Source organism: Salmo salar, chromosome 28 (genome assembly GCF_965601325.2).
Source record: "Salmo salar chromosome 28, fSalSal1, whole genome shotgun sequence".
NCBI classification, from domain to species: Eukaryota; Metazoa; Chordata; class Actinopteri; order Salmoniformes; family Salmonidae; genus Salmo; species Salmo salar.
Genome location: NC_138318.1, coordinates 9,868,200 through 9,881,986, shown reverse-complemented (window position 1 = coordinate 9,881,986; position 13,787 = coordinate 9,868,200). Strand labels below are relative to the sequence as shown.

The window sequence follows — 13,787 nt, the reverse complement described above, 5'->3', positions numbered from 1 at the left end:
GTGTGTGTGTGTGTGTGTGTGTGTGTGTGTGTGTGTGAATCAGCACGTCGCCCATACTGTCTCAGAATATGATCAGCCAAGTTGGATTTGCATCAATATGTGCATCGAAATGAGTAAGCCTTGATGGAACACTAAACGCTAAAACATCTGAGTACAGTTTCTTCCTCTATCTGGGAACACATCGAGCACAGCAGGTTCATACAGGAAATCTGAGTGTTTGCGTCGGCTGATATTGCACCAGTTAGATTCATCACTCTACCTCGATGTGGCAGTCTATTTAGTTGACCAGGTTTCTGCTCACACATTCTCTGATGGCTGCCACGCGCACGCTATGCGCTGGCGTTCTCGGTGACACGCTATTGTTGTAACATGCGCTACTCGACATGCGAGTCTGTTTTCTGTTTTCCCACCCCAGGCGCCACCTGTTTGGACTCTGCTTGTAATTATTATGTATGCTCTGGCAGTGAGCCACCACGAAGGAGCCAAGACTAATAAATGGTTAAATGAATACGTGGCATTTCCTGTCTGAAATGGATGTTAGTAGAGATGGTGGGTTACCGCCATGTGTGTTATGGTGTTATTTATGCAACATTTCTGATATATGTCCATGTCCTGTCAACACAGTTGTAATAATAATATTAATAATGTTGATCCATGTGATCCAAGGCACTGTCTGCAAGACAAATGAGTTGACTTGGCACATTCAGTGTCTGCTCCTGAGAGGCGTTTTGCTCTGTGTATCAAGCCATCAAGACACGTTACTGATTTCACTTAACGAGCGAGAGCTTCACAGACAAGTGAAGCAGAAATCATTGTACTCTCTGGCTCAGCATGCCCTCTCTTCCTCACTAGATAATGAAGCTATGCCCATATTGTAGTTCTGGTGTGATGAACGGTGTGAGACATAGCTCGGAGTCTCTGCAAATCAAATCCAATTGTATTTGTCACACGCGCCGATTACAACAGGTGTAGACCTTACAGTGACATGCAGACTTACAAGCCCTTAACCAACAATGCAGTTTAAAAAAAATACCTACAACAAAAAAAAGGAAAGAAATAAAAGTAACAAATAATTAAAGAGCAGCAGTAAAATAACAATAGCGAGGATACATACAGTGAGTACCGGTACAGAGTCAATGTGCGGGGGCACTGGTTAGTCGAGGTAATTGAGGTAAAATGTACATGTAGGTAGAGTTAAAGTGACTATGCATAGATAATAAACAGAGAATAGCAGCAGCGTAAAATAGGGGGGACAATGCAAATAGTCTGGGTAGCCATTTGATTAAATGTTCAGAAGTCTTATGGCTTGGGGGGGTAGAAGCTGTTTAGAAGCCTCTTGGACCTAGACTTGGTGCTCTGGTACCGCTTGCCATGCGGTAGCAGAGAGAACAGTCTATGACTAGGGTGGCTGGAGTCTTTGACAATTTTTAGGGCCTCCGACACCACCTGGTCTAGAGGTCCTGGATGGCAGGAAGCTTGGCCCCAGTTATGTACTGGGCCGTACACACTACCCTCTGTTGTGCCTTGTGGTCGGAGGCCGAGCATTTGCCCTACCAGGCAGTGATGCAACCAGTCAGGATGCTCTCGATGGTGCAGCTGTAGAACCTTTTGAGGATCTGAGGACCCATGCCAAATACTTTCAGTCTCCTGAAGGGGAATAGGTTTTGTTGTGCCCTCTTCACAACTGTCTTGGTGTGTTTGGACCATGTTAGTTTGTTGGTGATGTGGACACCAAGGAACTTGAAGCTCTCAACCTGCTGCACTACAGCCCTGTCTATGAGAATCGGGGCGTGCTCGGTCGTCCTTTTCCTGTAGTCCACAATCATCTCCTTTTGTCTCGATCATGTTGAGAGAGAGGTAGATGTCCTGGCACCACATGGACAGGTCTCTGACCTCCCTATAGGCTGTCTCGTCGTTGACGGTGATCAGGCCTACCACTGTTGTGTCATCGGAAAACTTAATGATGGTGTTGGAGTCGTGCCCGGCCGTGCAGTCATGAGGGAACAGGGAGTACAGGAGGGACTGAGCACGCACCCCTGAGGGGCTTCAGTGTTGAGGATCAGCGTGGCGGATGTGTTGTTATTTACCCTTACCATCTGGGGGCGGCCCGTCAGGAAGTCCAGGATCCAGTTGCAGAGGGAGGTGTTTAGTCCCAGGGTCCTTAGCTTAGTGATGAGCATTGAGGGCACTACAGATGTGAGTGCTACGGGTCGGTAGACATTTAGGCAGGTTACCTTAGTAATCCTGGGCGCAGGGACTATGGTGGTCTGCTTGAAACATGTTGGTATTACAGACTCAGACAGGGAGAGTTTGAAAATGTCAGTGAAGACACTTGCCAGTTGGTCAGCGCATGCTCGGAGTACACATCCTGGTAATCTGTCTGGCCCTGCGGCCTTGTGAATGTTGACCTGTTTAAAGGTCTTACTCACATCGGCTGCGGAGAGCGTGATCACACAGTCGTCCGGTACAGCTGATGCTCTCATGCATGTTTCAGTGTTACTTGCCTCGAGCATAAAAGTAATTTAGCTCGTCTGGTAGGCTCGTGTCACTGGGCAGCTCTCGGCTGTGCTTCCCTTTGTAGTCTGTAATTTGCAAGCCCTGCCACATCCGATGAACGTTGGAGCCGGTGTAGTACGATTCAATCTTAGTCCTGTATTGACGCTTTGCCTGTTTGATAGTTCATTGGAGGGCATAGATACAGGTTTTACCGATGTAGAATCTTAATTTGAGCCAGTTTGCTGCAGCTGGAAAAGAATCCTGCAGGAACAGGAAATGTTAATTATTATGTGGATTATACAGTTCAAGTCAGAAGTTTACATACACCTTAGCCAAATACATTTAAACTCAGTTTCACAATTCCTGACATTTAGTCGTAGTAACAATTCCTTGTCTTAGGTCAGTTAGGATCACCACTTTATTTTAAGAATGTGAAATGTCAGAATAATAGTAGAGATTTATTTCAGCTTTTATTTTTTTCATCACATTCTCAGTTGGTCAGAAGTTTACATACACTCAATTAGTATTTCGTAGCATTGCCTTTAAATTGTTTAACTTGGGTCAAACATTTTGGGTAGCTTTCCACAAGCTTCCCACAATACGTTGGGTGAATTTTGGCCCATTCCTCCAGACAGAGCTGGTGTAACTGAGTCAGGTTTGTAGGCCTCCTTGCACGCACACGCTTTTTCAGTTCTGCCCACAAATTTTCTATAGGATTGAGGTCAGGGCTTTGTGATGGCCACTCCAATACCTTGACTTTGCTGTCCTTACGCCATTTTGCCACAACTTTGGAAGTATGCTTGGGGTCATTGTTCATTTGGAAGACCCATTTGCGACCAAGCTTTAACTTCCTGACTGATGTCTTGAGATGTTGCTTCAATATATCCACATACTTTTCCTCCCTCATGATGCCATCTAATTTTGTGAAGTGCACCAGTCCCTCCTGCAGCAAAGCACCCCCACAACATGATGCTGCCACCCTCGTGCTTCACGGTTGGGATGGTGTTCTTCGGCTTGCAAGCCTCCCCCTTTTTCCTCCAAACATAACGATGGTCATTATGGCAAACAGTTCTATTTCTGTTTCATCAGACCAGAGGACATTTCTCCAAAAAGTACAATCTTTGTCCCAATGTGCAGTTGCAAACTGTAGTCTAGCTTTTTTATTGCGGTTTTGGAGCAGTGGCTTCTTCCTTGTGTAGGGGCCTTTCAGGTTATGTCGATATAGGACTCGTTTTACTGTGGATATAGATACTTTGTACCTGTTTCCTCCAGCATCTTCACAAGGTCCTTTGCTGCTGTTCTGGGATTGATTTGCACTTTTCGCACCAAAGTACATTCATCTCTAGGACACAGAACGCATCTCCTTCCTGAGCTGTATGATGGCTGCGTGGTCCCATGGCGTTTATACTTGCGTACTATTGTTTGTACAGATGAACGTGGTACCTTCAGGCGTTTGAAAATTGCCCCAGGTGAACCAGACTTGTGGAGGTCTACAATTATTTTTATTTTTTTTACATTTTAGTCATTTAGCAGACGCTCTTATCCAGAGCAACTTACAGTAGTGAGTGCATACATTTTTGTATTTTTTTTTTGTATTGGCCCCCCGTGGGAATCGAACCCACAACCCTGGCATTGCACACACCATGCTGGCATTGCAAACACCATGCTCTACCAACTGAGCCACAGGGAAGGTCTTGGCTGATTTCTTTTGATTTTCCCATGATGTCAAGCAAAGAGGCACTGAGTTTGAAGGTAGGCCTTGAAATACATCCACTGGTACACCTCCAATTGACTCAAATTATGTCAATTAGCCTATCAGAAGCTTCTAAAGCCATGACATAATTTTCTGGAATTGTCCTAGCTGTTTAACCTGTTATGGCTAGGGGGCAGTATTTTCACGGCTGGATAAAAAAACGTACCCGATTTAATCTGGTTACCACTCCTACCCAGTAACTAGAATATGCATATACTTATTACACATGGATAGAAAACACCCTAAAGTTTCTAAAACTGTTTGAATGGTGTCTGTGAGAATAACAGAACTCATATGGCAGGCCAAATGTTTTGCTTTCGCTGTAAAGCCTTTTTGAAATCGGACAGTGTGGTTAGATAAAGGAGAGTCTTGTCTTTAAAATGCTGTGAAATAGTCATATGTTTGAAAAATTGAAGTTTTTGTATTTTTGAGGAATTTGTAATTCGCGCCACGCCTATCATTGGATATTGGAGCAGGTGTTCCGCTAGCGGAACGTCTAGATGTAAGAGGTTAAAGGCACAGTCAACTAAGTATGTAAACTTCTGACCCACTGGAATTGTGATACAGTGAATTATAAGTTAAATAATCTGTCTGTAAACAATTGTTGTAAAACCTACCTGTGTCATGCACAAAGTAGATGTCCTAACAGACTTGCCAAAACTATAGTTTGTTAACTTAGGGCTAGGGTCCCGTTAGTGGGAACTGGAGGGCGCGCAATTCAAATAAATAATTACAAATAATATGGATTGTAAACATTTATGTTCATATAAGTGTCTTATATCTTCTGAAAGCTTCAATTCTTACTGCACTGTCCGATTTAAAGTAGCTATTACTGTGAAAACATGCCATGCGATTGTTTGAGGAAATATTTTTCCACCGGCACGTTTCATACATTCACAAATAACGATTAAATATTCACATACTTTTTGAAAATCTTCCTCTGATTTGTCATCCAAAGGGTCCCCGCTATAACATGTAGTGTCGTTTTGTAAGATAAAATCCTTCTTTATATCCCAAAAAGTCAGTTTATTTGGCACCATCGATTTGAGTGATCCACTCGTTCAACAACGAGAGAAAGGAATCCGAAAATCTACCCCTAAACTTTGTTTCAACAAGTCAAAATACATTTCTATTTACTCTTTAGATACCCTAAAATGTAATCAAACTATAATATTTCTTATGGAAAGAAGTATGTTCAATAGGAAACCGATTTTAGCAGGTGTGTAATGTCTTCATAGCGCCGCAAACACAAATTTACAAGACTGTGTCCTTCTGCTAAAACTGATATTTCTTATAAGTTTTTTAAGTTACAAGCCTGAAACCTTGAACATAGACTGCTGACACCCTGTGGAAGCCATAGGAATTGCATCCAGGGAGCTAATTTTCAATATGACCTTTCTCTTGAATTTCTAAGAGGATGGTCTCTCCAAAAAATACATTTCTGGTTGTTTTCCTACCATATCTATTGTTATATTTTCCTACATTATTCTAACATTTATGCAAAGTGTTTTCTTTCCAATGGTACGACTCATTTGCATATCCTGGCTTCAGGGCCTGAGCTACAGGCAGTTTACTTTGGGCACATCATTCAGACAGGAAGGGTAGAAAAGAGGTTAACAGTTAACAAGACATTTGTGGAGTGGTTGAAAAACAAGTTTTAATGACTCCAACCTAAGTGTATGTAAACTTCCGACTTCAACTGTAAGTAATGGAAATGTTCCGTAAGGAAAAATCAAGTCTGAAATTTGAAATGCACTAAATTTTTATTTCCTGCATTGCAGAAACGTTATCCTGCAGCAGGGTGATCAAATCATTAACTTTTAAAGGTCGACTTTGGGCACGAAAAATGGTCCAACTCCTCCTCTTTCTCAATTTACGAACAGAATTGTGGTGTGCATTTGGTGCGTCATCGACGTGTCATTCTGGTTCATTAGCTAAGCTAGCCACTTGTAGTGTTGACGTCATTTCGCAGGATTTGTTTTTGGATGGAAGCTGTAGAGATCGGTAAGAAATGGCACTTCTGTAGCCAAATATCTTATTTATCCATTATCAATTTTTCTAACATGCTTTAAATGAACTGGTATGATGGTGCATTGATAAGTTATACAGGTAAAAGCCGTTATTTTGCATTTTTGCCCAAAGTCAACCTTTCATTGATTGCTGAGAAGATGAATACTTTCATTACCAGGTCCTGGTTGCTTTAGCAGCTGATAGAAATGTATTGAACTCATGCCGTCACTGAATGGAGAGTTATCTTCATTATTTTGGCTCGACGATTGGGTCTTCAGACTTCAGTCGAGTCAACATGTTCTTTATTATTCTCATGGTATCTTACTGATCTCCTACCGGATGTTGTGTTCTGTACACAACAACGTCAGGAGCAGCATTTCCGTATAATTTTTTTTTTTTTGCATTGCAATATGCTTTGAGTGAAGGCAATCTCCATTTTTATGAAAATTACAAACCGATCCCGTCTCAGTATTTCCACCAAGATTGATTAATTTACATTTCCTCGATGTATTTCATTCTCTGGTGGAAAATAAAGGTTCTGTACCACTCCAACAATGTCTCTGAAAAGAAACATTTTGTGTCCACTCTCCCTTTTTATCACAAATAATGATATGACCCAGATGCACACATGGGAGGCGGATAGTACAGTTCTCAGATTATTCATTAGAAACACGGGGCAGGCAAAGGGCAGGTCGAGGGCAGGGAGAGGTTAGTCATCAGGTCAGAGTCAGGCAGGTACAGGACGGCAGGCAGGCTCGGGGTCAGGGCAGGGAGAGGTTAGTCATCAGGTCAGAGTCAGGCAGGTACAGGACGGCAGGCAGGCTCGGGGTCAGGGCAGGCAGAGGTTTGTAATCAGGTCAGAGTCAGACAGGTACAGGACGGCAGGCAGGCTCGGGGTCAAGACAGGCAGAGGTTTTTAATCAGGTCAGAGTCAGGCAGGTACAGGACGGCAGGCAGGCTCGGGGTCAGGGCAGGCAGAGGTTAGTCATCAGGTCAGAGTCAGGCAGGTACAGGACGGCAGGCAGGCTCGGGGTCAGGGCAGGCAGAGGTTTGTAATCAGGTCAGAGTCAGGCAGGTACAGGACGGCAGGCAGGCTCGGGGTCAGGGCAGGCAGAGGTTTGTAATCAGGTCAGAGTCAGGCAGGTACAGGACGGCAGGCAGGCTCGGGGTCAGGACAGGCAGAGGTTTGTAATCAGGTCAGAGTCAGGCAGGTACAGGACGGCAGGCAGGCTCGGGGTCAAGACAGGCAGAGGTTTGTAATCAGGTCAGAGTCAGGCAGGTACAGGACGGCAGGCAGGCTCGGGGTCAGGGCAGGCAGAGGTTTGTAATCAGGTCAGAGTCAGACAGGTACAGGACGGCAGGCAGGCTCAGGGTCAGGTTAGGCAGAATGGTCGGAATCGGGAAAAACTCGGAGACAGAACTAGAGAAACAGGAAGGCGGGAAAGAATGCTGGTAAGACCTGACAAGACGAACTGACAACAAACAGACAGAGAACGCAGGTATAAATACACAGGGGATAATAGGAAGATGGGCGACACCTGGAGGGGGTTGGAGACAAGCACAAAGACAGGTGAAACAAATCAGGGTGTGACACCTTAACACCCTCAAGTCAATTATCACTTGCCTTTTAGTAGAATAAATGCCATTTTCAACATCAAGTTTCTTTCCATTTTTCAATTACTTTTAGCTCCCAATCTGGAGGTGAGATGTTAAGTTACTATCTTCCTTTGTTCAATGGGATCATGGTGTCGTGATCCTACAAAGTCATCGGAGTGATGATATGATCATTCTGTGTGATCCTGGCTTCTCATGTCATCTGGCTCCCGCCTTCAAGTCTGTAGTCAATGGGTGCGGAGTCAGCCTCCCTATTACCACCTTGATGATTAATGCAGGGAACCTCTGTGATCAGAGCCAGATAAGAGCGCTATCAGGGTAGAGCAGAGCACAGGACCTGGATAATGATGCACATGTAGCAACAAATGCAGAGATACGTGCAGTGTAGGCCTATACTACAGTAACAGAACACAGATGCAGGATATACTACAATGGAACAGCATAGGACAATTCTGAACACATAACATAGTTTCATAATGAGCTATATGTTCTGTTAGCTCATTAGAGTGCATTGGAAAACCACTGTCCTCAACCTCGAACAAATCCGGAGTGCAATGGAAGGATTAATGCTGTATGGATACAATACAATCCCTACAATATACAGACAGAACTGCGTAACTTGCGGTACAAACAAATCCTCCATTTGCATTACAGAGAGGACACAACAGGCTGTTTGAAGAGACGGTTAAACTGTAACACTGTGTACCTGTGTAAGGCTGTCTGCTTGTGATCTGTGTACTGCTCTCTCCCTGCTGTTGAAACTGGTGTCTCATTGTGTGTGTGTGTGTGTGTGTGTGTGTGTGTGTGTGGTGTGTGTGTGTGTGTGTGTGTGTGTGTGTGTGTGTGTGTTTGTTTATGTGTGTGTGTGGGGGGGTGCACTTACCTGTGTGCTTGTGTGTGTTGTGTATATATGACTGCATGTGTGTGTGAGAGTTCCTCCCTATTAATGTATGCATGATGCCTGCCATATGGTGTCCACATCACCAACAAACTAACATGGTCCAAGCACACCAAGACAGTCGTGAAGAGGGCACGACAAAACCTGTTACCCCTCAGGAGACGTGGGTAGATGAAGTGGGTAGAAGATGTGTCATGGGTCCTCAGATCCTCAAAAAAGTTCTACAGCTGCACCACAAGGCACAACAGAGGGTAGTGCATACGGCCCAGTACATCACTGGGGCCAAGCTTCCTGCCATCCAGGACCTCTATACCAGGCGATGACAATTTTTAGGGCCTTCCTCTGACAGACTTCAGCCACCCAAGTCATAGACTATTCTCTCTGCTACCGCACGGCAAGCAGTACCGGAGCACCAAGTCTAGGTCCAAGAGGCTTCTAAACAGCTTCTACCCCCCAAGCCATAAGACTCCTGAACATTTAATCAAATGGCAACCCAGACTACTTGCATTTCCCCCCCCCCCTACTCTGTTATTATCTATGCATAGTCACTTTAATAACTCTACCTACATGTCCATATTACCTCGACACCGGTGCCCCGACACACTTTTTTTTGGGGGGGGGTGTATTTCCGAAAACTTTATTGTTGGTTAAGGGCTTGTAAGTAAGCATTTCACTGTAAGGTGATATACCTGTTGTATTCGGCGCATGTGACAAATAACATTTCATTTAATTTGATTTGATATGGAGGGTCTAACCTCCTGTGTCTCCCTCCCTCCACCCATCCACCCACCCATTCATCCACCCACCCACCCACCCAGGCCACAGATCCAGACGCGGGGGTTAATGGCCAGGTGCGCTACCGACTAGTCAACCACGCCAACCTCTTCAGGGTCAACTCCAATGGCACCATCTCCACCGCCATGCCTCTGGACCGAGAGGTCAGGGGTCAGTATGACCTCATTGTGGAGGCGGAGGACGGAGCGGTGGAGGACCCCAGGAGGACCACACTGACTCTGTCGGTGACCGTGCTGGATGTGGATGATAACAGTCCGGTGTTCTCACAACCATCCTATACGGTCAATCTACCGGAGAATAGTCCTATGAAGACGGTCATCCTTCAGCTTACTGTGAGTTTGTGTGTGTGTGTTTGTGCATGATGTATGTGTGATTGCCAGCCTGTGCGTGTGTGTGTGTCCAAGAGTGCACAGTATGCTCCATGCACACTCAGGAGCCACGAGGCGGGATGTGTTTACTACTTCAAACGCTCCACAGTCCAAATGCATCCGCGAGTACATCAAAGCACACAAGGTCAGGAGGCATACGGATAGCCTAGAGCATATTGACAGAGGATATCAAAACCTCAGACATTGACATTTTTACATTGCCCTCTATTCGGTCAAGTGCACTCAGGAAAGGTCGAACAGGAGCTGAGTGGAGTAGGAACTTTTTTCACCCCATTATACTCTGAGGTGAAATTAAGTTAATTGGAAACCTGCTTGTTTTCCAAGAACCTGACTTCAGCATTGTGGTTATTTGTGTTTTCCAAGAACATGCTTCTGCTTTGATCCAAAAGTTGAGTGTATCGTCTGGACTATCTAGAATTGTGGTTATTTGCTGTTAGTCAGCCCAGAGAATACCTTTTTGAGGAGACCAGTCACATCTCCCTGTGTGAGGCTAATCATGGACATTTTCAGGTTGTGTTGGTTGATTGACAGTTTACGGCCAGACAGTGTCTGCCTGGTCCTAGTGCACTGATCCCCCTTGCAGTGTCAAACCTCTCATCACCGTGGCCTCCCGTCGCTCCCCGTTCCACACCGAGCATGCTGATAGGCTGATATTTTAGGCAGATTAGTGGAGCCACTAATGGCTGAGCTAGCATGGTCAGAGGGGGTTATCTGTGTATAGGCCCACAGCTATTCTTCCCCCTACACACTCCACGTGAACACACACACCTCCACTTGAAAAAAAAGACATGCACAACCCACACAGACGCAGGGGGGTGAATCCATTGTCAGGAGAGAGGTCTCTCTCCTAACAATGGATTTGAGTAGTTATTACTGCTTGTCACTGTGATTTGACCGACGAGTGCCAGAAACTAGAATTGCTCGATTCTTTTGTTTTTATTGTTGCCTATTGAATAAGAGACTTAAGATTCATGCTGTAACGTTGTATAATTTTCTGGCTGTTGTGTTCTTAGCTAATAGGAAACTGTTTCTTACATATACCTATTTATAACTACAGTAAAAGTGACTTTATATCAAGTCCCATAGACCAGAGATGCACTAATACAGGACACTGAACTGTTTCTTACCTGCAGTACTCCTTCCTCCTCCTCCTTCTCTTCATCTCCTCTAGGCCAAAGACTCTGACCTGGACTCCAACATCACCTTCCGTATCCGGACCCCGGAAGCCAGGCAACTGTTTGCTGTCAACCCAGTGACTGGAGAGCTCTCTGTGCTGCAGACGCTGGACTTTGAGACCCTGGCAGCCACGGACCACACCTTCGTGGTGGAAGCCCTGGACAGTGGAGGGAGCATGCCCCCAGGCCTGGCCACTGTCACCGTAAAGATAAAGGTAAGGAAACGACTGTACCTTCCCCCTGCCACCTCCATAGCAGAGACCCATCAGTTAGGCCACTGGGCTGTTTATCACTCACAAGCCAACTCCATCATTCAAAAGGAAAAATGCAGAAGCGTAGCAGAAGACCTGTGAATCTCATTTTTCATGAATACATGGCTCTCTCTCTGTCTCTCTGTCTCACTCTCTCTGTCTGTCTGTCTCTGTCTGTGTCTGTCTCTCTGTCTCACTCTCTCTGTCTGTCTGTCTGTCTCTGTCTGCGTCTGTCTCGCTCTCTCTCTCTGTCTGTCTGTCTCTGTCTGTGTCTGTCTGTCTCGCTCTCTCTCTCTCTGTCTGTCTGTCTGGCTCTCTGTCTGTGTCTGTCTCGCTCGCTCTGTCTGTCTGTCTGTCTGTCTGTCTGTCTGTCTGTCTGTCTGTCTGTCTGTCTGTCTGTCTGTGTGTCTGTGTGTCTGTCTCGCTCGCTCTGTCTGTCTGTCTGTCTGTCTGTCTGTCTGTCTGTCTGTCTGTCTGTCTCTCTCTCTCGTCTAAAACCACTAGCCATCCTCACCACCACGGAGTAAAAGAGAGATGGATGATCCTTAGCTACCTCTCATTTCTCCTGGCCTGATAAAAAGAGATTGATATTGTAGTACAGTGCTGGGATATTTCATTAGGTTTGTGAGGGCTCTATTTTGTCAGTATTGTGGCCATCTGATGTATTATGATTAAGCACCAGACACGAGCTGTATGGAGATTAGCCTGCCGTTGGCCTCTGCGCTCCTAGACCAGTAGAAGAGTAGGTACTGTAAGAGATCAGGCTTGTGAAATAGTTCTACACAGCACTTATTCAATCCCTTTGTTATGGCAAGCCTAAATAAGTTCAGAAGTAAAGAATGTGCTTAACAAGTCACATAATAAGTTGCATGGACTAACTCTGTATGCAATAATAGTGTTTAACATATTTTTGAATGACTATCTCATCTCTGTACCCAACGCATACAATTATCTGTAAGGTCCCAGTGAATTTCAACCACAAAGACCAGGGAGGTTTTCCAATGCCTTGCAAAAAGGGCACCTATTGGTAGATAGGAAAAAAAAGAAGAAGCTGACTTTCAGTATGGTGAAGTTATTAATTACACTTTGGATGGTGTATCAATACAGCCAGTCACTACAAAGATACAGGCGTAACTTCCTAACTCAGTTGCCGGAGAGGAAGGAAACCACTCAGGGATTTCACCATGAGGCCAATGATGACTTTAACCCTCTAGAGTAGATTTCTGTGGCCCCAATTAGCATAATAAAAAAATCCCCATCAAAACCCATCCGTTTAAGGTATAGAGATCTGTTTTTTGCATTGGATGTGTCTCAATCCACCGCATCCGCAGATGTTGCACTTCTGCGGTGAATGGTGGCAGAGCTAGAGTGGTGTTTGTCAGACCATGTGACTTATTATGTGACTTGTTAAGCACATTCTTTACTTCTGAACTTATTTAAGCGTGTGCGAGCAAGGAGGCCTAGAAACCTGACTCAGTTACACCAGCTCTGTCAGGAGGAATGGGCCAAAATTCACACAACATATTGTGGGAAGCTTGTGTTAGGCTACCCGAAACGTTTGACCCAAGTTAAACATTTTAAAGGCAATGCTACCAAATATTAATTGTGTATGTAAACTTCTGACCCACTGGAAATGTGATGAAAGAAATAAAAGCTGAAATATATCTTTCTCTCTACTATTATTCTGACATTTCACGTTCTTAAAAATAAAGTGGTGATCCTAACTGACCTAAGACAGGGAAATTTTACTAGGATTAAATGTCAGGAATTGTGAAAAACTGAGTTTAAATGTATTTGGCTAAGGTGTATGTAAACTTCTGACTTCAACTGTATATATAGTTTCCTGATCTTTCTTAAATCTCTCAGATATTGTACAGACACTTCAGAAAAAACATCCTTTTGATTTTATTTGAGGGACTATCTGTTGTCCGATGTAGTGAATCTGTTATTCAGTGCGTTTGTATGGGCTAATAGCGGTAAGGCCGAATTCAATGTTTCATTAAATATTTTTTATATCTACTTTTTTTTTTATCCTTCAAAGGGTCTTCAAAATCAAATAGCTAAATGACCTTCTTAAAACAATTCCATATGTTAGCTTACAGACATACCCAAAACACAAAAATTGTCCAGTTGTGCCGATGATTCTGCAGTGTTTCTTCCTTAATGCTATGACAGATTCTGCAGGAGATCCTGCAAAATTCTGGAAAACCGTTAATTCACTGAAACGGGGTAATTCTGCTGTTTTTCTTCCTAAGCAAATTACCTCAGACTCCTGTATTCTAAGTGAAAAAAAAGGATATTTGTGATGCTTTTAATAAGCATTTAATCTCTGCTGGTTTTTTATTTGAAAGGAAAAGTGGCCATTGTGGTACTGGCCAGTTAGTTGATTTTTCGTCTTGCTTTTCA

At 44.3% G+C, this 13,787-nt stretch overlaps 1 protein-coding gene across 1 annotated transcript in view; it reads left to right on the top strand.

The window, feature by feature from the left end:
- Positions 1-13,787, top strand: part of pcdh15b (protocadherin-related 15b) — a 204,932-nt gene that overhangs the window by 135,656 nt on the left and 55,489 nt on the right. Inside the window, 2 exon segments of the mRNA XM_082970434.1 lie at positions 9,590-9,898; positions 11,127-11,345. Of these exon segments, the coding sequence (XP_082826560.1) occupies positions 9,590-9,898; positions 11,127-11,345 (528 nt within the window).